This window comes from Thunnus thynnus, chromosome 2 (assembly GCF_963924715.1).
Source record: "Thunnus thynnus chromosome 2, fThuThy2.1, whole genome shotgun sequence".
Lineage (NCBI taxonomy): Eukaryota > Metazoa > Chordata > Actinopteri > Scombriformes > Scombridae > Thunnus > Thunnus thynnus.
The window spans coordinates 32,271,161-32,296,644 of NC_089518.1; the positions used below are offsets into that span (position 1 = coordinate 32,271,161).

Here is a 25,484-nt window from a genome sequence, read left to right on the forward strand (position 1 = left end):
ATTTGTTGACAATATTTTAAAAATATGGAATAACACCAGCCTTATTCTTTACATAGACTTAAAGGATAGGTTCACAATTTTTTTAAGTCTGTCTTAAAATAACAGTCAGGTGCCCTTAAGAACATTGAAAGAGGTTTTTCTATCTGTAATCAATTCACTGACCAGTAAAAATACCTTACTAATGTGCTTTCAGTGTAAGTGATGAGAGTCAAAATCCAAAGTCCTCGTTTTAGGCGAAAATGTATGCAAAAGTTTATCTGAAGCTAATATGAGGCTTCGGCAGTCTGAGTTAGTCAAATGAAGTGAATATTTTCCTTTTCGCACGAAATTTGTAATAAAAAGGCTGTAAACTTGGAAGACTTCCACTTGGTTTGGACGTCTGTAGCCTCATATTAGCTTCAGATAAACATTTGAGCACTTTTTTTCACAGAAAGGGGACTGCCTCCCATCACTTAAGTGCATCAGGAGAGGATCTTTTAATAGTTAATTATTACATTAGAAAAAGTATCTTTCATTGTTCATATGGGCACCTGACTTTATAGACATTTAATACAAATCTATCAGCATCTTCCCTCCAAAACCCAACGATGTGCCAAAGACTCCCCCCTTATCAAAGATATACCTGGGTGATCTTTTATGTAATCTTAACTATATCATAACCATGCTATCACAAACAGTATCTCTAGGTTGTTGCAAGCTAAACAAACCAATAGGAAGGCACTGATGTTTCAGCTTAAACTGGGCTCTGACTCATCCTGAGCAGACAGCGTTTGGCCACCTCAGCCAGTCTTGTGGGTCCTCCGCGTGTTTTGATTCAGGCGACTTGAGGGATGAGTGATAATGCTGTTGGCTGGAGGGCCCTGACATATGAGATGGCAGTGATACGATAATCCCAAACATAGACCTCGGACGGATGTTTAGTCTGGCTGACCGGGCAAACACACGCTTGTCCAAATGCTCACACAAGCGTTCACACACGTATGTTCCTAAAATAAGAACCGGGGACCCCGAGGGCAAGTGAGGTGCTCCACAGGAGAGGAAGACATTTCATTTTATCCTTACTGAGTTATTTACATGTTAGAAGAATGAGCATCTGCCTGTTGAGTGATTAGATGTTTCACTCTAATATTTTTGTATTATTAAGCAGTATTTTGTCACATATATCGACTATATATAATTTAATTTTCTTTCTCATTTTTTCAAACAATACAATTTGAACATCTGGATAACAACATTAAAAATCATACTAATGATTAAACAAATTAAAAACTAAATAAAAATAAATCTTTGTGAATGAAATAGTGGAAAGTGGGATATATCAAATATCATATTGATATCATATATCAAAAAAAGAACAACTTAAAGCTATGAGGGATGGAAAAATTAGACGTGATTAGTATATAAATGTTCAAGCTATGACAGCAAATACAGTAATAACACCTTTTTTTTAAAAGGTGCAGTAAATTTACAGAGAACAGACAGAGATCAACCTAATTTTCCCTCAAGGGTTAATGTGTCTTAAACTCAGCGCTGCTGCTGTTGTTAAAAGAAACAACACAATCAGATTAGTGTCAGTGTTGCAACACATTTGACTAAAAAATGCAGATAAGCCAACACGCAGACACAGCTTGCATATCGCCCTCAGTATTTACAACTGTAATCGACACCAGCACAAACAAAGTTTTCAGCATTCTAACCCGTATTTTGGAGAACTGAAAAGCACGACTGAGGGAAGTAGCTCATATTAGGCTGAGAAGTCAGAGGTGATTTAACATGCATACCAACTCCTCCCAGAAAAGCCTGAAGGGGTGTATGAAGCTGTACGTCTCCTTCAACCTTCAGAACTGTCCGCAGCGGACGGCTTATCTTGGATTTTAGTTGCACAGGCAGGTTTCCAAACCAAGCTGTGATACCCACCGTGTCTAATAATGCTTTCCAGTACAGCAGGATAAAAAAAGCCAGGTGTACTTCCTTCGACTCCTAAAAACTCTCTGTCAACATATGAAGTACTATCTCTGCTGTAGCCCCGAGCATATGCTGTTAACTTGGACGCTCCTGCTCGGTGGGTTGTCAGTATGCACTCCCACACACGTACAGGTGGAGGGAGACAAGGGAGATGGCTTCATTGTGAATGACTGCAGGCCTGTGATCCTTATTTACAGCTTTGTGATCAAGTATCATCTTTTCATTACTTAAACATTCAGATTTTAGATAAGTGCCACTTTCTATTTCGATCTGGAGGTTGCAGGGTAACAAACTGCTCTAATTAACTTGCAGTTGCACAAAATACCTGAAAAACGATCAACATTACATATCCTAAAGGTATCATTTCAGCTGGTCTCTTGCACAGTGTCCACAAGTGAATTTTTCCATTTCAACAAAGGATAATGAACGCAAACACAGCTGCTTCTTTAATACATTTTGTACTGACAGTGTGAATTAGATTATTTACTCATTTGCATTCACATTTCCATGTACCATTACATCTGACAACTCTTGTTTCATATGTAAAAATTAATTTCAAAAGTGCAAAACAAAAATTACTCATCCACGCATGTTCACAATGAAGATCCTGTATTTCTTGATCTTACTAATTTAACTTCATGTATAAAGCAACAGCCAACAAGTAAAAATGAACATAATTGGCAGGTGAGCACATTGACAATATCCTTGATACTGGACTGTCTCTTTGGAGTTTCTGTAGTTAATACTGATTGACCATGTCTATGTGAATTTGGATATACATTATTTTTGCTTTTCTATATATATCCAATGGTTTAGGTTGAAAAATATTAAAAAAAGAAATATAGAAAAGACCAAACTTAGGTTAGGTGGATCTTATGTAGCCAGTATACTCCCTTGAAAATGACATTGAAATGTATGATGTGTATCTAAGCTGTGAACTGAGCTTCACATCAGGGCAACTACCTTTAAGCTAGAATTTTTCCAAGAATAACACTTTTTATTTGAACCTGACAGCTGCAATCGTAGCACCAGTCCACCAAATGACATTTTACTAACAGCCAAAAGAGCGACTTCAATTACAGACAAACCAGGTGATATTGTATCAACATGAACACTCAGCAAGTTAAATGTGGAAAAAGCACTTATCCCTCTTTATACCAACGGTGACATTGGTGGCATTGTTTGAATGACATCAGCTAGGTTTGTTTGTTCAGCTGAGAACACTGATACCTGAAATAGGTTACACTTTTAAATATGTGATGAGACACTTGAAAAAGCAGGTCTTGAACCACAAGTGCTCTGTGGTTCGTTATGAGTGAGAAGTAGAAGGAAACATCTCCTCAACAGTTTTTTAATGATGCTGAAGTCTGATCACCAGTAAGTCCTTATGCCTGGAAAGTATCAAGACCAGGGAACATAAGCTATATCTACGAGCACAAATATGTCATCATGCATGGAGAATGTAAAGCTATTGGATCCACTTCAGCCAAAATCTACTGTTACTCTCCACCTGGTGGGATGACAGTTTACCAAATGGGATTCAATACAGTAAAACATGTGACAAGGAAAACCTTTCCACTATGGTTTGGACCAAAAATTTAAAATGTATACCTGTACTCTTACATACATGAACAAGAGAGGTTATCTTCATGTGTATCTGCAGGTGGCAAAGCACCTCACCATCTGTTTTCTTTCAGTCAAGTACATGTCTTGCTTGCATATGTGTGTGTGATTATTCCACATCATGCCTCTACCAACAAATATGCACTGCTGTGCCCAAAATACCTTCTAGTCAAGGTCTACGACTATTTACAACACTAAGTGACAACCATTCATCACTCCTTTCCTTGACACGACCTCCTTTTCTGTCTGTTTCTCTGCCTTTCCCCATATCCTCCTCTGTCTAATGGCTTCCGCAGTATGGCCATAATACTTCAGCCAATAAGGCTGCAAATGTGCAGCAACACACCACCTCCGGTCATTATGGCAAGGCCTGATTGTTCATTTGTTGCATTTTCCAACCGTTGCACTAAGTATATTTTTGACAAAAAGAATTATGGAGATAAGAATAATTATGGACATGTGACTGCTCTTTATTTCCATTGTGGAGACAATGTTTTGCTTAAGTGCAAAGATGTCAAGTAGAGGGTTTAAGACTGACACCACAAAGTGAAAAACAGATTGTAAAGCTGACTTTTGGACAGAAATACTAAGATGCACTGCACAGGTTTGTCTGCATAGATAATGAAGGCTAATTTTTGGTTACAAATGCTTATGATCTCTCAACTCCTAGTTCAGTTTTCAAGCCAAGAGTGAATTGCACATTTTGACTTAAACTTGCAGAGAGCAGAGTAACATCCCAGACATGAGACACTGCCTGAGAACTAAATAAGGGTACGTCAGAAAGGATTGGAATATGAAAGAGATATATTGAAGGCGTTAAAAAGATCTCATTTCATCATTATTTCATGATTAATAAAAGAACTTACTTGCAGAGGGTGTTTCAGCATGGACAGGAGGTGTGGAAGGGATGAAGGAGGGGAAGAAGAAGGATCGCAGAGATCGTTCAGTGTGAAGGGGCGAACGCTGTGTGGGCAGATTCTCACAGCTGCCCACGCTGCTGTGGATCTTAAGGTTCAAGGGCTTGGTCTTCTTCTTGGCTCTGAGGGAAAAAGGAAAACCAAAGGGAAACAGGTTAGGGGTGCAAACACACCAAAATGGTTTACTAAAACGTCAAAACCGTCAAAAAACAAGAAAAAAGACATTTACATTAAAATCCCCTGGTAGTAAATACTTACAGAAAGTTGTATCAATCACCTTAAAGTGATATTATTTCATATCTTTATAGAACAAATTCAAGCTAAAATAAAACACATAAAACTGTGATTTTATTATGCCACTACATCCTTGAACAAACAGACAAAATAGTAGAGGGGTAGCTAGGAATTTCTGGGGCATTTGAAAGGATACCCGATCTGGCTTTATATTCAGTCAGGATCAAGGTGTAAAGGCTTCAGTCACACAGAAGATATGTCAATTTCTTCTCATATACATATACCATAATGCAATGCAGCTGCAAGACATGTTGCATTTTGAATAAGTGATATGACTCTAGCTTTTTATAGAAAAAAAAAACTTTCCCTGCTCCCTCCAGTAACTATATGATTATTATTTTATTATTCTCTCCACCTACACATGCTGCATACCCCACAGCAACAAGTTCACACCCGCTCTTGAAGGGATATGAAAGGCAGGGTGAGAGAAAGCGGGTGCACCAAGAAGAGTCACTTACAACACCGTCATTACAAAATAACACGTGGAAAATACGGAACATTGCAGACTGAGGATAAGAGTTTAAGAGTATCTCATGGTCATTTATTTTTCTTTACTTTGAATGAAGAAGAGTTAAGTATTTGACTCGCCTCACTACAAAAAGCTCTAACTTGGTAGGACACCAGGTTACCAAATTTTCCAATAAAAAAACTACCTGTAATTAAGTATGCACAAGCTCAAGTTAAGTTGTAATTTTGCACTTTGGGCCTCAACAAACTAACTACAAAATCTCTACGGTGTTATGGTTTCTGCAGAGCCACAGAAAACAAGCTGTAGGTGTGATAGCACCCTAAGCTGCTGTAAGTATGGTGTACTGTAACAAAATAATTACAGGATTAAGTGATCATGATGAAGTCTGTAAGGTTGGTTGTCATGTTCCTAAGCTGACTGTAAAGCTTTTGGTAACAAGCCAGATAGAAAACAAACTGCTGACAGGACAAGAAAAGCATACAGGATGGAGCGACAGAAGATTATATAAGACAACACAAAGGAATACAAAAGGCTGTTAATTTGAAATGAGTGATATGCTTACACACAATGGTATGTCATCACACAATAGTATAAAATTACTACTTTAAATAAATCAATATACAAAAAGCACCATTATTACGGCGAATGAAATACATGTGATTCCTGTATCATTATATGAAAAGACCAAATATCAATTTTTCAATTCAATAGTTAAATAAATATATTGTATAATAGAAATATATTCCCACTGGGTTTAAATTAAAGATTTGTTCTCTACATGGCCTCCACAATGAAGGGGTACATTGTTTGATTGAAGCAAACATTTCTACTCTAAGAACTTCAAGTAAGTAAATATATGCAAAAAATGTGTGTCCAGCAAGTAAAAAAAAAAAAATATATATATATATATTTTTTTTTTTTTTTTTTTTTTACTTGAGAGAGAGCAAGTAAATGAAGACAGCCTGATTTTCAGGTTGACAGCCACTCATTTTTGAAAGTACTGCTTAAGGAATTGTCTCTTTGGACTGGGGGGTTGGAGGGTGGTATTACTGCATAACATCCAACAGCTGTCTCTATGGTTACATTCCTGCTTTTGGACAGAAGCTTGCAAATTACTTGAAAAACATCTTTTTGAATTAGTGTCTCATGTCAAATCGTAAGTCACCGATAATTTCCCATAATCACTGGCTTCTGTTTGTCAGACCGCTTCTTTTTGGGCGACCTGTCATTTCAGAAATGAATTTTGGGTAATTAAGCATGTAGTGCACTTTGTCTTTGTCAGCTTGTCATACAGTTTGTTCTAGTAAAACTTTAGAGTTTAGCGCAAGACATAACCTGTAGATACACAGATACACAGCATGATAGTGAGGTAACTGTAAGTAAGTCGGAAAGTAAGTAAAAGTAAAATTTATTTGTATACGGATTTTTGTAGACATTAGACACAAAGTGCTTTACAAGGGCATAATACAACATACAAAAAAGAAAGAAATCATAGCAGATGAGGTGACCGTCCAAGTCACGTGATTAAAAAGTGACTTGTGAACTAAGAAAAGAAACACGTACAGCTTGGGCTCACTAAAATGTCATTTGATTTAAAATATCTTAATTGGTTTAAGGAGCACTATATTTTATTATTTACTGTATTTTGGGCTCAACATGTGAGCTGTAGTGAAGCCAGAGGGCAAAGTAGACACACTTCAAAAATATGCCCAGCTAACACACAGAAATGAGTACAAAAATAAACCTCCCATTAACCTGAGGCAACAACCTTATATCCTCAGACTCAACCAAAGTCGAATGACGTGTAAAAAAAAAAGTGAGAACAACCCGGATTGAGTTCTCAAGTTAGGCAGCAACATCAGATTCGTAACTCTACAAATCCACTTGCAAACAAATGTCTGAGTGGTGGACTGACACGTACACAGACCAGACAGTGAAGGACAAGTGAAACAGTTGCACAAAGTGAGTCAGAATGTCAAAAAGCAGAGACTATGAAAGGAAAAGCTGCAGAGAAGAAACAGAAGGAAACTAGTGTGTGAAGCAAACAGAGCTAAACAATAACCAAACTAGAGCAAACAGAAAGCAGACAAAAGCAAACAGAAGAGAAGATATCAGAGAAAGTCCAGACAGACATAAACTGGAAAAGAGACCAGTGAGAAAAAAGCATGAAAGAGAGAGAAAATATGACTTCATCCTTCATAAAGACAAAAATTAAGACTGACTTATCATGCAAAGTAACTCTCATTAAGTGTTAAATTCCACTGGAATTTTTCCTCCCATGTCAGTATCTCACTCCCTACCCTGAGTCATGCAATTAGACCTGTAAACCAGCCCAGTACTTCACTCCCATCTCCTGCAATAAGGAAGCAGCCTGCAGGTTATCACTTCTCCGTCATAGAGCTTTTGTCAGCTATTCCGATTAGCCCACTTTATGCCATTTGAATCTAAATTAAACCATTCATCTCCCTGCATGCATGCCTTTATCCTCTCCTCGGATGATTTGTAGATGTTCAGGGAGGGAATATGAATGTTGAAAGAAGGGAGAGGATTCCCGATTTTGGTTTTGAAAACGGTTGTCAGTGCAGGCGGGCAGACGGGGAGGAACGGGGGACTGTCAACTTCACAGTTGTCATTAAAGCATCTATTCAGATACCTTTTCCTATTCCGCATATGAAAAGTTCCAGGAGGTAGAAACTTAAAGAATACACAACACAGAAAGACACAAAAAGAGGGAGGTGGCTGACTTGTCGAGTGTCAAGAGAAATCAGCGAAGGTGTGAATAGCCGAGTTGTCCTTTGATCTAGTCCGGGATTGTACATCACGATGCATCTCTCAAAGATGGAAATCACTGCATGTTTGTGTCACATTTCAAGTAGTATTTTTCAGCCTTTAATCCTCCGGGTCTTCCATTCTGCGTAAACAGGAACACCAAGAGTTTTCTTTTTCACAGTTTCATTCAGGCATTTCCACTTGATATATTGTAGTGATTAAATTACCTGTTGTGTCATCTTTATTACCTGCTGATTTGCTGATTTCTTATTCATATTCTTTCTTCCTGTCATATCCTGTTACAATGTCCCAGTTTTCTCTGCGATCATTAAAGTTCTATTGTATTTATTCTAAAGTGAGTGAAAGTGCGATCTAAAGTTTGCACGACATGTAATTGTGTTAATCGGACCAAAGGTCATGATATTTGCAGACAACAGCGTGTTTTTTCTCACTGACTTCATTTCATCAGCTTTGTCAATAAAGGGAATCCTGCTCAAAATGATTTGGGCAGAAAACAAAAAAGCTAAATATATTCTTCACAAGCGTAACATGTCGACACCAACAACTCACTTTTGTCGTGCAAAAACCTTGACTTTTTTTGTTTTACAAAACCCAGGAGGTGGGATAAGAGCTTTATTTTAAGTTTCCTGGCTGGTTTACACTTTTGAAATATGAGATTTTCACTTCACATTGTGCAAGCAAGTGAAAACAAATCAGACATTCATGCACACACGTACATGCATTCATCCACCCACTCCCTCCACATGCACTTCCCCACGCTTGCAGAGACACTAATTACAGTGACATCTTCAAGTAAAAGTTCCATTTGATCAAGGACAGAGGGGAGAGCAGGAGAGCAGCAATCCTTAAAACGACATATTTCCTTTACGTTCTGACATATCAAGAGGATTTTAAAAAAGCAGGGTCATGAATATTGCACAGCTTTCTTCCCTAACTAGCTAGCTGTTGCTCACTATCAAACTGGCATATCTCAACAGCAATGCTGAAAAGCATTCAAGCTCTGTCTAATTAACACTTGTGTCCATCTAGGGGGATAAATGACTTGCAGGATTCCATCTGCATACCCCCACTTTTTACCTCGGAAATATGCAAAGAGCTTTGCTGAGACCCACATGGCGAGAAAAGCACCCTGTTGCTTTTTATGCAAATGTAACAGTGGAATAATATCTCTGGCAGCCACTTCTCTTTGCTGCTTTAATAAAGTTGGTAGAAAAATGAAATAAAGGTGGGTAGAATAATGATTACAACAGAGAATTACTGTGAGCCCTTTGAGCGGTTTCATCCAAAGAAGGTTGTCTGCGGCGTCAAGCCAGAGTTGAATAAAAGCTGGCAGTCTGCTACCCTGGATAGGCTTTTTATTCTTGTTTCCTCAGGCACAATAATGAAGTTAATGCCAAACTTAATCTAAAATGAATTATTGTTATTGCGTGGTAAGTGCAACAATCCAAATATTCTCCTGTTTTAACTACAAAATGCAATACATTTTCTGAACAGATCTGGTTCAAATGGCTTACATTAAATAGGCCGTATGTCCCAATACATGAAGATTATTCAAATATCTGAATATGTGAGATGAGGCGTCTGAAACCAGAAGAAGATGTGGTTGTATATACTGTATATCAGGGAAGAACAGATTTCCAAATCTGTGCAGAAAACTTGTTAGGCTACTAAAAAACTAATTTGCCATGAACATAGCATCATTACTCATTTTATTATTAAAACATTTTTTAAAAATTACAATTTGCAATTTTGCTGCACCTTAAATCTCTTTTGTGCAGAATTAATTTGTGATAATAGCATTTTTTTTTTTTACTATTTTACTGGCATACGTTTATGTTTGTAAAAAAAAACTGACAATCCAAGAGAAAACGTGTGCAGTGCTGTCTATGTTTTGCAGATTCATGAAGGTGGTGGAAGCAGCGTGCAGTGCTGTTTTTTGATACGACCACATCTTCAAATCTTACACATAGTGTTATCACATAGCGTTAACATGCTGTAAAGTTGTTCAAATCAATATTTTCAAATGAATAATGGGTCAGATGACTATGTGCACTGTCAAAGGCGTTGCTCATAGTGATGATCCAACAGAGAATCACGGCCGACTACAGTTCCCCTCAGCTGTACAGAGCTTAATAGCATCTTTCTCCTCATTATTTTGGATGTCTGGCCTGAAACTTTACTGTTTGGTTCATCACTCTAATCTGTGACATTTCAGCCACTGCAGGCAGCTGTTTTTAGCAAAAAAAAAAGCTGTAAAATTCTACCGAACACTGCTTGCACAGCACCAAACGGCACACAGACAAATTTAGTGACTAGCTGGTGAACAAAGTGGAACATAGTTTCCTCAGGAGTTGGTAGAGAGTGAATATTAGACTTGCATTCATTAGGTGGGCAGACACATGACTCCGAATGAATGCTAATGTTGATCTGTGCATGGTGGGTTCTATCGGATTGTAAAAAGGCAACACGTTTGCTGTCACGTTCACCATATCATGGTGATAAGATGTCAGTGTAATGTTTACAGCTTGTTGTGTTGACCCCAACAAAATCAATTGCACATTTAAAGTATAATTCTGGTAATTACACAGACAAGATGTATGAACTGTAACAGAGTTTATTGCTGAGAATAGGGAAATGCAGCCATATCGCTAAAAAGAAGTCAGAAATACAAGAAATTACAAGCAGTAAGACACTCAGACAGGTTGTAAATGAAACCCTAGGTTAGCCAAACATATTACTGCACTCACTTTGAGCTTCGCCTCCAATTAAAATGGTTTAGATGATCTGGTTTAACTGCTGTTCGTTTACAACCTGTCAAATCACTCATGTTTCTTCCCTGTCTGACTTAGCGTCGTGTTGTTGCTTGTTCCCAGATCTCAGCAATTACCGAAACCCAATGCATGGGAAAAATTGCAACACAACTGCTGCAGTAACTGTTCGTGTTAGGAATGTGTATCAAATAGTAATGTGCTTCTTGCATTTAAATTATAGTAGGAGTATAAAGCGAACACAAGCAGAGAGTAAAGTAAAGAAGGTGACTTTATCAAACAGGGAATCAGCAATCCTCACCAGTTTGTTGCCTGCAAAAGGAGACACTGAAAACAAACATATCATGTTACAGCTGAACCTTCACTGCTAGAGGGGATACACTGTTTTGGCTGTCTTTCTTGTTTGCTTCATTGCCTTATCCAAATGTTACGTTTGTTTGCCAGAAGAGCTACACACAGATCTCGAAGAGTCTCAACCGCTGTACAGGACCATTAGATCATCCAAGCAATCATGGGATGAGACACTGCTGCGCTGCAATCACAGACGTCACTACTAAATATAACAACATGTTTGTTAAGACATGTGTTTCACGGACACAGAGAGGGGTGTGTCTGTGACCCCCTGTGCATGTATGTGTGTGTGTGTGTGTGTGTGTGTGTGTGTGTGTGTGTGTGTGTGTGTATGCACGCCCACGTCATGCGTTGACGTGGACGTTTGATGTCTCATCATGACAACATCTGCTGATCACCTGTCGAGATGGCTGACTGATAATAACGCACAAGTTAAAGAACTCACTTTCCCTCCTTCCCTCTCTTGTTATCTCCTCTTTAACTGTCAGCGTCTCCACAGGGATACGGGTGGGTGTCAGTGCGCTGTCAGAGGCCAGAGGAGGCACGGCGCTCTCAGTGGGGATGGGAAACATGCATGTGAGTCGTGGATTGAAACCTGAACATGACGCTGAAGAGACAGCAAGACACCCGAGGCAAAAAAAAAAAAAAAAAAAAGAGAGAGAGAGAGAGAGAGAGAGAGAGAGAGAGGCAAGGGATTGAAAAAGAGAGCAAGCCTGTGTAAGAGACAGAAAATGAGAAAGAGGGGGAGGGGAAGCTGATGACCAGATGAGAAGCGAGACCAGTGGTTTGGGACCAGGGAGCAGGGACAGAGGAGTGACAAGCTGACAGGAAGGCGGACTGTAACGTTGTCTTTTCAGTAGCATATCAGGGATCTGTGTCTGTGTGCACTGACACTGCACAGCCTGCCTGGTTAAAATAATTGTATGCCTACACGCTGTGGCCATGTGAAGCCATGAGCAGTGGTATGGTAATTATGTGTTATGGACATAAAATGTGGATTTTATTTTCATACTAGAGATGTTGTCTGCTTGCAAACCAGTAAAACAACAGCAACAATAAAACTACTTATAAATCCTTTAAGTCATTTATCAAAAACATTCCAGCTTCTCAAATGTGAAAATTTGCTACTTTTCTCTGTATTTCACCACTTTGGTTCAGACTGAAATGTCTCAACAACTATTGGAAGGATTGCTATGATATGTACAGACATTCACGCTTCCCAGAGGATGAATCCTACTGATCCCCTGACTTTCCTTCTAGCACCACCAGCAAACTTTTCACCTATCAAGTGAAATATCTCAATATCTAGATGGCTTGGCACACAATTTTGTACATTGTCATCTAACACCAGCAGGTCAAAATATGAATGTGTCCAACACTTTGATTTATGACCAAATACCTGCAAACCTAATCACATTCCCATCACTCTTAACTGTACTATGTGTTTAGAGCTATTTAGCATACGAACACACTAAACTAAGATAGTGAACATGTTAAACATTATCTTTTGTCATTGTGAGCATGTTAGCATGCTGATGGTAGCATTTAGCTCAACGTACAGATAGCATGGCTGTAGACTTTTAGTCTTGTTTACCATTTTGTGATATTTTATAGACTGAACTGATTAATCTAAAAGACAGATTGACAGATCAAATCAATATCTAAAAATAGTCTTACTTGCAGCCTTGCTTCCAATAAACTGGTTTTTATTGTCACACTTGAAATATTTTCAGGCTGGTCATATAATGCAAGAAAACAGAGCCATTTTAGCTGCGGAAATGTAAATTACCCCCACCAAGTTGGTGATTAGAGTTTTAGAAAGTAAAATGCATCAGGGGCAAAGTTAGGTCAGAGCTTAACATTCTGCTCTGTGAATAACCATGAGATACTAAGAGAAGATAATTCGCCCCCGTCTCTGCATTAATTTTGTGTGCTACAACTTTAAACTCAATTTGCATTCTGCTAGCTAGAGGCAACGTTCTCTTGGTGTGTTCAGTTCAAAAACTCGGGTCGAATATTTGATCCACTATCTTTGCTGACAGGTATGCCTGAAGATCGTGGACCAAACACTTGATTTAACTTTCAAACAGCATATATATATATATATATATATATATATATGGCCGAGAGAGCAGCATAAACAACAACACAAACAGTTCAAACAGACAAATACAACTGTCACACACTACAAACGAGTGGACACAATATCGAGTTCATATACCAAAAGAGAGTTGACTAGCTTGTAGCATTACATCAGATTCCTGTCACGTTTTGTTTGATGAATATCAGCTTTTGCTATCTAATAGAATATTTAAAAGTTTCACTGGTTAGTCTAAACAGGTTGCATTCATTCCTCAAACGGTCAAACTTTTAAATAAGAACATGCTTTCTCTACAGGCGAGGCGGAATATGCAGGTAGCTGATAAGGAATGAGGCATAAAGGTTAAACTGTTCTAAGATTGGCAATACTGTATGTACCTGTATGTCAGACAGTGAATAGTAAACATGAAATACAGCTGTCTGTTTTTAATATTGTGTTGTAGAGATGCACCAACACCAATACTGATATCGGTCCAATACTGACTCAATGGGCCGATCTGGTATCAGATACCATTATTTTAACAATACAGTAAATGTATATCTATGTATTTATTTGTTACATTTTGTTTTACAAAGTTAGGAAAGCAATGTTTAAGTCAAACCTGATGTTGCCTTACACATAAAAGAATGATCCCTGTCCCTTCCACACAGTGAGGCATATAGCTTATTGATTAAACACTGGTATTGAATCAGTATTCGGTATCAGCCGATACCCAAAGTCCAGGTGTCGGTATCAGGACTGAAAAAGTGGGATCGGTGCTATTGCTAAACAGAGTTTACTTGTGATGCAAGATGAATTTAAGAAGTGCAATCTAATCTAATATACACGAGCGCTGTCTTTCTGGTTAGAACACCTGAACTCGGCTCAAGATCTTAGGCCTCAGAGTCCTCCATGGGCCATTATATCGCAATAATAGCAGCAAAGACTGCAACACCCATTTTGCTGCTTGCAGGATGCACTGAGCTCCTTGGTTTCAAACTCAATATTGGAAAGAAACCCCCAGTGAGAAAGTACAGGACGCAGAAGTGGAGACAGGGAGAGAAGTGTTGTCATGGAGACAGAATAAAGCATCTCTGCTTGTCAATTAGATGGGATTTGGTCAGTGTTGGATTGACGTTTCAGTTTTAACCCTTCTTGCTGTGAATCTAGGAGATGAGATGAATGATTCTCTTGCAGAGACCTTTTTGTCGGACATATTTTGTTTCTACAGCTTTACATGACATCTTGTTTTGTTTGTTTACAAATTTAAGCATTAGTGATGCAGTGCAAAACAAGACCGCTGGTTCTTATAACTCTTCAGTCTTTCTACTGTATTTCTTCAAGCATTATTGCTTCTTGTCACCTCAGGCTTTTCCAGCACTTGGTGATAAGTTGCTGTTTCAAGAGACTAACTGCACTGCAAGGACGTAGATTTAGTTTTAACTTTGCTAGGAACATTTTTTGTCAAATGTCCAAAATAAACTGTTACATATGTGCACTTGCTCTCTATCTCTCTTTTTACTTTCAAATGCACACCTAAAGATTTTGAGTTTACTATATTGAGTATGTGTTTGCTAATATAACTAAAATTTGCTAAAAACACCTTAAAAAACAAGGCCTGAAATATAAATATAAAATCCTTTGACTAATGTTAGTTTTGTCCAGTAAAGAACATTGTAATTTCATGATGTTTGAAAAATGTTTCAACTATTGTTTTTTTTGTTTGTTTGTTTGTTTTTATGATTAACAATTTTATTGGAATTTTGAATTAACAAACATTACAAGCATATATGTGACTGACAGTGCTTGGAACAGACGATACCAGACAATAATGCACTTCCACCCTAAGTGATGTCAATTGCAGCGACAGTAATAATAAGATGTAGTGCCAATCCCCTGCCACTGAAATAAAAGTGAGGGCTTGACTTGAATCCTTGAACCCCTCCCAGTCCTACACCCTGGTCCAGCCCTCTAATGTTGGAGAGGTAACTCACTTTCAAATGGAAACTTTCAACTCTGTTCATGTTCACGTTAATGAGACATTTCAACTACTAACCATTTCAGATTCACCACGGTTCAGCTGACAACAGGTGTACAGCTTGAAGTCGGGGGTTGCAAGATCATCAAGTCAGGTATCCCTCATATTCATCTCTTTCACTCTTTAAGAAAAGATCTCCATGGAGAAATGCCACACTGGTCAAATCTCCAGGTTCATGATGACATCTATAAAGAGAGACTTCGCATTTATAATTTGGAACTGAGAAATGCAAGGCGGTCTTTCCCCTGAACTTCTATCCACCAAGGCCTGCAATGAATTTGCCTCCTTCTTCACTGACAAAATTCTGAAAATTAGACAAGCAGTCAGTGCCTCCGTATCAGGTACAGGATATGTGTTGTCCCTGTGTCCACTTCTTCAAATCTATTCAAGTAGTATGACAGTTTTATACGATCAACCATGAAAACCTGGAGGACATTATACAACATCTGAAATCCTCCTCCTGCTGCCTTGATATTCTGCCTGCAGGTTTTTTCAAAATTCTTTCAAATTGCATGTCCTCAGATGTTCTACAAATTGTCAACAAGACTCTTCTCTCAGGTGTACGCCCATGCTGTATTGAACTGATAATACAGTTAATTATGACAACAGAGATTCTTCAGTGTTGAAAACTCTAAGCAGACAATCAGGAAATATTCTTGGCATCCAATCTTTGGATGTTTGCCACTGATGGACTGGATTCAAAAACAGTTCTCCTGCCCTTTGAGCATCCAAACATCGTGTTCTACCTACGTGTACCTCATGTGAACAGTTTAGGATGGATAGGAATAAAGAACCATTCATGTCTGAGGCTCTATAACTACATGTAAAAGCACCTCCCCAAAAAACCACAATTTGATATTGTTGGCACATTTCCCTCAGACACATAACTCTACAGTAAGTGACGGCCTTTACAGACTGTGTAAACTGAAATTAATATGTGTTAATATTTGTGTCTAGTTTGTTCAAACAATGATCATTTTCTTCTTCAGGGCAAGCTGAGCCACTGTTTATTCGATCTTGAGATATGTGACATTCAAATGTTGAACTGTGTACTTTGCTTCTTTACTTATGTTTATCTGTCCCAATTTAAATAACCATTTCATTAACGCTAAACTGTCCAAGCAGAGCTTGTGAATGTCCAAAAGTAACTTTACAGCTCTTAATAAGGACTAAAAGGTTTCAATTAACTTTTGAACACAGTAATACTAAACTCAAGATCAGATGTTATCTTCCACAGTGCACATGCACCAGCTTTTGTCTGCTACATCACATCAACTTGTAAGCATTGTTTCCTGTGAATCCCTTGTGCACGGGTACATAGTGAGAAAGACAAAGTTCACCAGTGACAATGAAAGCTACATAATATGACCCCTTACAAGCCAGCCTGCAGCCTCAGATCCTCATGCAGGGCACTTGTGGATGTTCCAAAGTCGAGGCTTAAATCTAAAGGTGACCATGCTTTTGCCATCAGGGTCCCTTGGCTTTGGAACGACCTGCCTGAAGAGATAAGGCTCACAGAATCAGTAACTCCTTTTAAATCACTTCTTAAAACTCATTTCTACAGACTTGCTTTTATGTGATGTCGTCTTTTTATCGTTTTTTATCATCTCTTTATTGTTTTTCATTGTCTTCTACTGGTGTCTTCTTAATGTTGGACTTGTTATTGCTTTCTGTGACGTGTCTTTGCTTTTGTATTGTACTGTCTTTGCTTTGTCTGTCAAAGCACTTTGTAAACTCTGATTTTAAAGGTGCTATATAAATAAAGTTATTATCACAGTCAATTAGTCAATCAAGAGAAAATTAATTGGCAAATTAATTTGATAATCAGTAAATTGTTTCAGTCAAGCTTTCAAGCAAAAATGCAAAACCTTTCTTCTTTCAGCTTCTTAAATGTGTGATTAGCTTTGTCATATATGATAGTAAATTCAATATCTTTGGGTTTTGACATTTAAAGATGCCACCTCGGGCTCTGGGAAATGATAATGGGCATTTTCTGTTATTTTATAGGAAAATCAATCAATTAAATCAAGAAGATAATAAGCAGATTAATCAATAATGAAAATAATCATTAGTTGCAACCCTAAGGAACACTATAGTTTTCATACAGAGAGGCAATTAAACAACCCAATTACATTAAATGGCCATCGCTAGGACAGGTCACCTGACAGGTCACCTGGTCCTAATAGGCTCCCTTGGATTGGATACATACAATAGATATGGATAGATAAATACATACACATAAGACAGGTGACAAATCAAAGAATGAATGAATGCTGGACCCCTACAGTGAAGGGTCTGGTGGCTCTGTTATGCTGTGGGGGGCATTTTGCTGCCATGGTATGGGTCCACTTGTCCCCTTAGAGGGAAGGGTCACTGCAAATCAATGCAAAGTTGTTCTGATTCATCAGCTTTATCCTATGATGAAACATTTCTATCCTGAAGGGAGTGGGTTCTTCCAGGATGACAACGCCCCTATTCATACGGCATGAGGGATCAATGAATGTTTGATGAGTATGAAAATGATGTGAATCATATGCTATGGCTTTCACAGTCACCAGATCTCAACACAAGTGAATACCTATGGGAGATTTTGGACCCACGTGTTAGACAGCACTCTCCGCCACCATCATCAAAACACCAAATGAGGGAATATCTTTTTGAAGAATGGTGTTCATCCCTCCAGAAGAGTTCCAGAGAGAGAGAATCAGTGCCAAGGCTGAGTTGAACTCCTAATAGGCAAATTAAGGATACGCTCCTTCAACCATTCTTATGACGTTTCACCTCCCCTTGTTCCTTCTGTCATTCCCTCTTTCTCTATTTGGACTGTTGTGATGAATTCAGAGATTTTGATAGACTGTTGACAGATTTTCCATTGCTCACGTGTTTAGTTTTACCTTTGTACTGACTGCTAATTTGCTTTAATTGTGATGATTCATCTGTTTCTACTTCTAAATATGTAAATGTTGTTTTTTTTATGCACCGATAGACTATGAAGGATCAATGCATTAAGGTCTGATTGATCTGCATTGTTACTGAATAAATTCATGACATGAAACATACAGTGTATAAAACTTCATAAAATCCTTCAGTAGAAAAAAAACCATAACAAAATAGTCATCTTTTAGTGTTTGCAATCGGTGCTCTTAAGGTTTTATCATGTTCCAGCCTCCTTCTCTTATCTGTCAATTCATGCCAGCAGGTCTGTGTGCACTTGAAAAGTCTGTCTCTGTGTGCACTTGGGTGTGTGTATTTTCTGCAAAAATTGAATCAGAATTTATTTTCTCAATCAAATCAAAATGAAACCATAGCTCAAACCTTAAACTCTAATACAAATATTAAAGCAACAGCGCAGGATGCGAGAACAGCTATCTGGCCCACAGCCGCGCAGGTTAAGTGGTAGTTTTGAAGCACAGGCAGAGCAGTAAATGACAGCAACCCTAAAAAGAAAGAAGGGTCAGGGACAATATGGAACCTGAAGCAGATATTATCTGTCTTGACTCTAACATCAGAGAGAAACACTGAGATGAAAGCCTTTAGTTGATGGCCCGAATGATGAATGATGGTAATAACTCCCTCTATGGTTGTTGGGCAGTAAAACAGTCACTCCACTGTTTAATACATCAGACAGCGGTTGTCAATATGGCCTGTTTTAGGTTGCTTGCTCTTTATCACAACCATGTTTGACATCATTTTCACACTCCAAATTTAGTGTTTGATCTTCCAGTAACACAGATTGAAACGCAACTTTAATGACCATGTCGGGAATCTAAGGATTCATATAATTGAATCAAAAGCAAAATAAGATTTCCACAAAATTAACGAAATGCTTTGAGCACAGTGCTATAAATCTTTTCTGTATACGGCTTGGTAATTTCTCAGAGATCCTTTTTTTTCTTTTTTTTTTTGATTTTCTAAGAAAAGAATTATACAACTTTTAAGGATAACTTCTAATCTCCTACTCAAATCCTGTTATCTGTCTCGCTCGCATCCCAACCAGCTCCCACTCGTTGACAAATCACTACAGAAAAACCATCAGTCTAATAAATCCATTCTCCATCAGAAACAGTGGCATTTGGGCTAACCGCCACTCCTAAACACTCATATAAATTCATAATCATGACTCCAATTTCTGGGCCGCCAGTGGAGGCTGGGATGTGCGCTCATTACAGCCGATGGAAGGGCGGATGGATGGAGGGGAGGAGTGGCAGTGTCTGGCTGTTAAGGGTCTGGTGTTGACATCCCCTCTCACCTGTTTTGTCATTAATGGCAAAGGGGCCAAAACCCTGATTAACATGGATGAGCTTTTGTCTGCAGAGAAAAGAAGATACACACTCACATTCCCCCCCATAACCCACCGCAACCACCAATACTTCCTCCTCTCTCTCTCTCTGTCAAACACACATACATTATCATACTGCACTGACATACATGGCTTTGTGCAGTGCACTTAACTACGCAGTGAATGTCCCACGCGGCAGAGCATGTGGGACCAATAATCCGCCAAAGTCAAAGGTCGCAGGCTAATGTGACGATGTGTGTGTCCCAAGGGGAGGTAGATCTGTATCTCCCTGGATCATCTGGGGAGCAGAGGCATTGATTTGATGCCGGCTGAATTTTCAGAGAACAATGAAAGGCAATAAGTGTGTCTTCAGATTACAGATCTAAAAACACCATGAAATGAGTGAGTTCCTGCATTTTTTCTTACTTTTTGTACAGTTAGCGATGCTGTCGCACTACAGCTGTGGACCCTGGTATTTTTGCATTTTCTGGTGTTACCAAAAGTAACCAAGAGAAATACTTGTTTCTGATTGGATGGGAGATACTGTATCTGTTAAAATCCCATATTAGACAGCTCAAACATAGTTCCAGTCAACAGTTTAATCCCTGTTCTAAATCAGTGCACAAGGTGTATTAAACTGCAGGTAACCATAGCAACTCCAGTTCAGCCTGGTTCCAGACCTCTGAATCGCCACCCACATCTCAGATTTGTACAGCAACTAAAGTAGGTCTGGTGTCGGGCCGGCTGATGGCAATCGGAGCTTCGTAGGCAGGATTACGAACGGGGATGTCATCTTTCTACAGAGTTAGCTAGATACCTGGCTACATTCATGAAAAATAGCTACAGGTAAATGGCTACGAGTTGTTTTTATTCAATTTAGAGAAATAACAACTCTTAAACCGACATCTTTCTTTGTTACGCTATTGCAGCTTGTGTCAACTGAATATTGCGGGAGACAGATATTTCACTCGCTACTGATTTGGTAGAGCAAAACAAAACAAAATACCCCCTCCTCCCAACAAGAAAGTGGCTGATATGAGCACAAGTCAGGTCAGAAGTAAGGTTGAATGAATGAAGTCTAACAAAACCACAATTCATTCTGTTTGTTACGCCATTACCAGTAGTATAGTGACAGTATCACACAAGCCTCATCAGTGGTTGGAGTTTGTTGTCATGGAGATGGATCTGTTGGCTCAGTAGTTGTTATAATGTCATCAACAGAGTTGGGAAGAGGGAGGAGACGCTGGTTCCAGTGTTTTTTCCCATTTTGTATAAGCAGTTCAAAAATTTCTTTTAATAACATCTTCAATAGTACTTGTGTGAAATCATGTTTTGTCTGTCAGTTTGGCGTGACGGAAAGGTCTAAGCACTACAATACCCATGATCCTTAGACATGGTTACTACTGTATGGAGAAGAAGCCTGAATCAGAGCTGTAGAGAATTTAAAATGCTTTATTGTTGCAGTTATGATCATATCATAGTTGCTCAATAATTGACCCAGAAACTGAAAGTATGAAGTAAGAATTCATTTCAGCTGCAGATTGTGTTATTGGTTGTTCAGCTTGTGCACGCTGTTAGCAGCAAATATAATAGAATTTCAAGCTTGATGATTGGAAATTTCTTGCCAAAATGTTCCATTACTTCTCTCCTGGGGTTTTTATGTACACAGGTTTGTGCCTTTGAGTTTTATCAAAGAACCAGATATGATGATTCAACCAAGAGAGTTTAATGCCGATCCAAGCTATGGACATTTTCCAACAATGAGTCATCTAAAATTGTCTATGGAATAATGAATTGGGCTTTTACATCTAGAGCCAGGGGTACCAGAAAAACGCTCTTTTTGCACGTTTAGGGCTTGAAAGTCAAGCATCAAAGCTTATTCTTGACCTCGGAAATAACAGTTTGACAAAACAATCCCCACTGAAGGTCCGCTTACAAGCTTTTTTCCAAAGACACAGTCCGTGTCAGCATATGAAGCAGTAATTTATGTTGTACCTCATTTTGCCAGAAGCCATTGTCTTGTCTACATAATAAAGAGCTTGAATCCTAGATAAAAAGAAATGCCCTTTTGTTTAGTTATGATCACATCAAAATTGAATATATAGATCAGTTTCACTGCTGTGTTTTCAACATTACTGATGTAAACAAACCTTTAACAGCATAAGACAAGAGAACAATAATACCTACTGTATATTTACTTGCTGTCAACTGTTATTGGTTTGCATATTAAAACACCTGCCGATCAATTTGCATGTATAGCAGGTTCTCCTGTGTGACCCTTCTGTTTACATCTGGATGACAGATTGAACCTTTACGGATGTAGTTTCTCCTAGCTAACCTTTGGTGAATTCCCTCTCAGAGATGTTCATCACTTGATGTCAGCCACCACCACCCCAACCTCATAACAGTTTCCTTTGCGCTACCGGGAAAGATAAAACCCAATAAAAAATGTATTTTCTGACTAAATTCGCTGGATGTTACGGATGACGGTAAAATAACACATTGACAGGTTCTCAAAAGAGATGCATAATGAGAAGGGTGAAGAGAGAAAGAAGAGGAAACACAGAGAGAAAGGGGAAATACAGTATACGATGTGTACACCAGCTCAGTGAAAGCAAACAGCTAAATTAGTCATGGAATGGATGCAAATTTGCTTCCCCTGAGTGTTGCATGGTAGAATTACCCTGAGAGAAGCAGAGGGTGAATCATGCCAACCCCCGGCGCCATGTGATTTATTAGCAAACATCCAATTCAATAAGAAAGTGCTTAACATTCAAAAAGCTGTGAAACTCTCATAAGGTGGCATTAACTATATGATATTATCGTTTCCACTGGCGGGGGGAAGGCAAGACAAGAGACCGAGGAAAAGCAAACACGCCCACTTTCCTGAACGATCTTGGTGTGACGTGCCAAGTGGGACTGTGACAGTCTGAAAACTCACTTGGCCTTTTCCACGCACGCATGTTACTACTCATTAACATAGACAACGCGGTTCATAATTGACACTGCAGCCCAAAGAGCCTCTCCACTTTGAAAAGGGCACAGAGAGAAAGGAGGGGGGGCGGGGTTGAGAAATAAAGATAGAAGAGAGAGAGAGAGAGAGAGAGAGAGAGAGAGAGAGAGTAAGGCTGCAACATAAGCAAAATGAAATTGCTGTTGCACTCCTGCCTAGAAATTAAAGTTTAAGCGGTGCTGGGTATCCAGCACACTTATGTTTTAAGTAAAATTATGAACATGTTGAACCGCCTCAAAGACATATTCCACCCACAGACACTTCTACATTGTTATATAATCAGTTTGTCATGATCAATGCGTTTCAGACGGTGTTTTTGCGTGACAAAAGAAATGAAGCATTTTACTGCACTCTGCCATCATTACAAAAACTTTTCCACTTCATAAACTTTTTAGGAACTCTGAACTCAAAAACTTAAAAGTCCCCCTCTATTCAAAAATGTGTTTCTCTTCTTGTTCCTACAGATTGGTTTGATGCATGTGCAGAGTTTGACACTAGACGGCTGTTTTCACATCCATCTGCTTAAAAGTGCAAAGTTTCTCTGTGCTCACTGAAAATCTGATTTTAAGTGGGCGGGCTTACGAGCATGATTTGAGACATCACAACTAGTTTGGAGCCAATCCTGGTCCACTATTCAACCTAACACAAGTGTGATGTGGAAACTTGATGTCTCCTGTGCACAAACACTGAGAATGGACTTTATGATGAAGTAGGAGGGGATACTTTTTAGGAGTAGGATTTTGTGTGGAAAAAAACATATTATAGACAATTATTAATTAGTAGATTACTTTATATACATCTTGATAGTTCAGGTTTTTTGAAGTTGGGTTGTATGAAGTAGTTATCCATAGTCAGTGCAGTAGATTTGGGTTGGCAGACTCCTGGTTTGGAGAAGCAGGCAGGAGTAACGGAAGCTAAGCAATGCACTGCTGTGGATGGGGACAGCAGCAAAATGTATTTTAGCCACCTAAAAAAAATCAATATCACTTTAAGTGTACGCTATATTTAGAATATTTTCACATGCCGCACACTGTATTACACCGCACATCAGCTGTTTGGGTCATAAAATGCTGCTGCGGCGTAATACAGTGCCCGGCACGCGTAGGAATACAGAAGTTCAATGGTTAAGAAAATGTAGTGCCAAAGGAAAGGGCTATCTGGCAGCGAGGTAAAGCAGTGAAAAAATATTAAATATTCTATTGTAATGTTTTTATCAGTGTTTTCAACAACATGGATGCTCTGAAGAACGGAGAATCAGTATTTCTCAGTGCAACAATGAAAACAGGATAATCCTTGGAAAGAGAGATTAGAAAATGATTAGCAAATCTTTTGACTGTATCAAAAAGGGCACATGCAACTGTTGGTTTGATTGATTTACTGATTGTGTGTGTGTGTGTGTATGTGTGTGTGCGTGTGTGTGTGTGTGTAGCGTGTATGTGAGTCAGTGTTTGCAGGTGTTCAGTGGGGTGCGAAGCACTTGATTGACAGCAGAAATTGGTTCTTACATTTCAAAGTCAAATTAGTAAATGTGGGGAAAGAGTGGCATCATTACTGACAAGATGTTAAATATATTAACAGAAGAAATGTCATTTCTGGCTCTCTAGACAACATAAACACAACAATCTTAAAAAATCTTCAGGTGTTCCACACCTTGGTGTATTTTATAGGATTTCACAATTGTTTTTATACTGGACATAATCAATCATGTCACGTAGGGTTAACAATGATTTGATGACATTTTCACAGCTCACCCGCAGACACTTCAGTCATCACACCAAAACAAACAGTGGGATTGTATTGATCCCATACAGCAGTGCTCTTTAACCCTGTCCATGGAAAATCCCTTCTGTGAAAAATGGGCAGCCAAAATGGATATATTGACAGAAAGTATGTGTTGTTGGACAGATGACCAGCAGATCGTGATTTCTTTTTTAGCTCAAGAACTAACATATTGCCTAATAAAATACAGTGAATGATACTTTATATTTAGGTTGATTAACTTTTAAGCGAATGTATCTTAAACTGTATCTTTCATTCTTTGAATAAAATGGAAATAAAAATGAAAAGCCCTACAGCTTCTAATGCCTGTTGCATGCATCTCAAACTGGACTCCTCTATGGGACCAACAATCCTATCCCTTCCTCTCAGCCTCCTTCCAAAATACACCAGCAACCAGGTATCCAAAATAACGAGAAGAACATGGAGGCAAATAAAAAAACAACACAAATGCATCACCAGTTCTAGACAGTTGTTTTTGGAAAGGGATAATCAGAATTACTAATCTCCTTACAGATGAGTAATTCTGATGAGTAATTTGTTTCCAATGCACCGACTGAAACTCTAACAGGTACTGAAACGAGCTAATAATATAATTAACTGGTTTTATTGTATTTAATGGTCAATATAGCTTTGCTGACATCGTACACATAGCAGCAAATGAAGCTAACTACACTTAAAACATGCTTGTTCAAACTCATCTCCTGGCGTCTGTCTCAATTCAACTCTGACTCAACAACTGTGATTCAAACATTTATGAATCTATGTTTTTCATTTTGGTTTCCTTTGGTAATGGGTTGGAAGTCATCCACATCTACCGAGTACATTTTTGTTGTAACAAGTATTTGCTGCCTGAGCTTTTATTGAGAGACTCCTGCTTCCAAGTAAACAACGAAGGTTGAATGACATTTATATTACAAAATACAAAAGATAACGTCAATGATTATTTAAATGTGAACTGTAGTCTGTTTGCATTTTGCTGTGAGTGTACACTGAATGACTCAGACTAATTTCAACTTTCTTATTTCCTTAAATTTCCTAAATAAACTTGGCAACATCCGTGGACTCAGGATATTTTTTAATGCTGGGAAAAAACTATTTAATTAGATGATGGAGAATAT

The 25,484-nt window shown here is 38.5% G+C and overlaps 1 protein-coding gene across 1 annotated transcript in view; it reads right to left on the reverse strand.

Moving 5' to 3' along the window:
• Nucleotides 1–25,484, reverse strand: part of ksr2 (kinase suppressor of ras 2) — a 107,375-nt gene that overhangs the window by 43,238 nt on the left and 38,653 nt on the right. Inside the window, exon 6 of the mRNA XM_067570388.1 lies at nt 4,455–4,627. Within this exon, the coding sequence (XP_067426489.1) occupies nt 4,455–4,627 (173 nt within the window). The remainder of the gene's footprint in view (nt 1–4,454; nt 4,628–25,484) is intronic.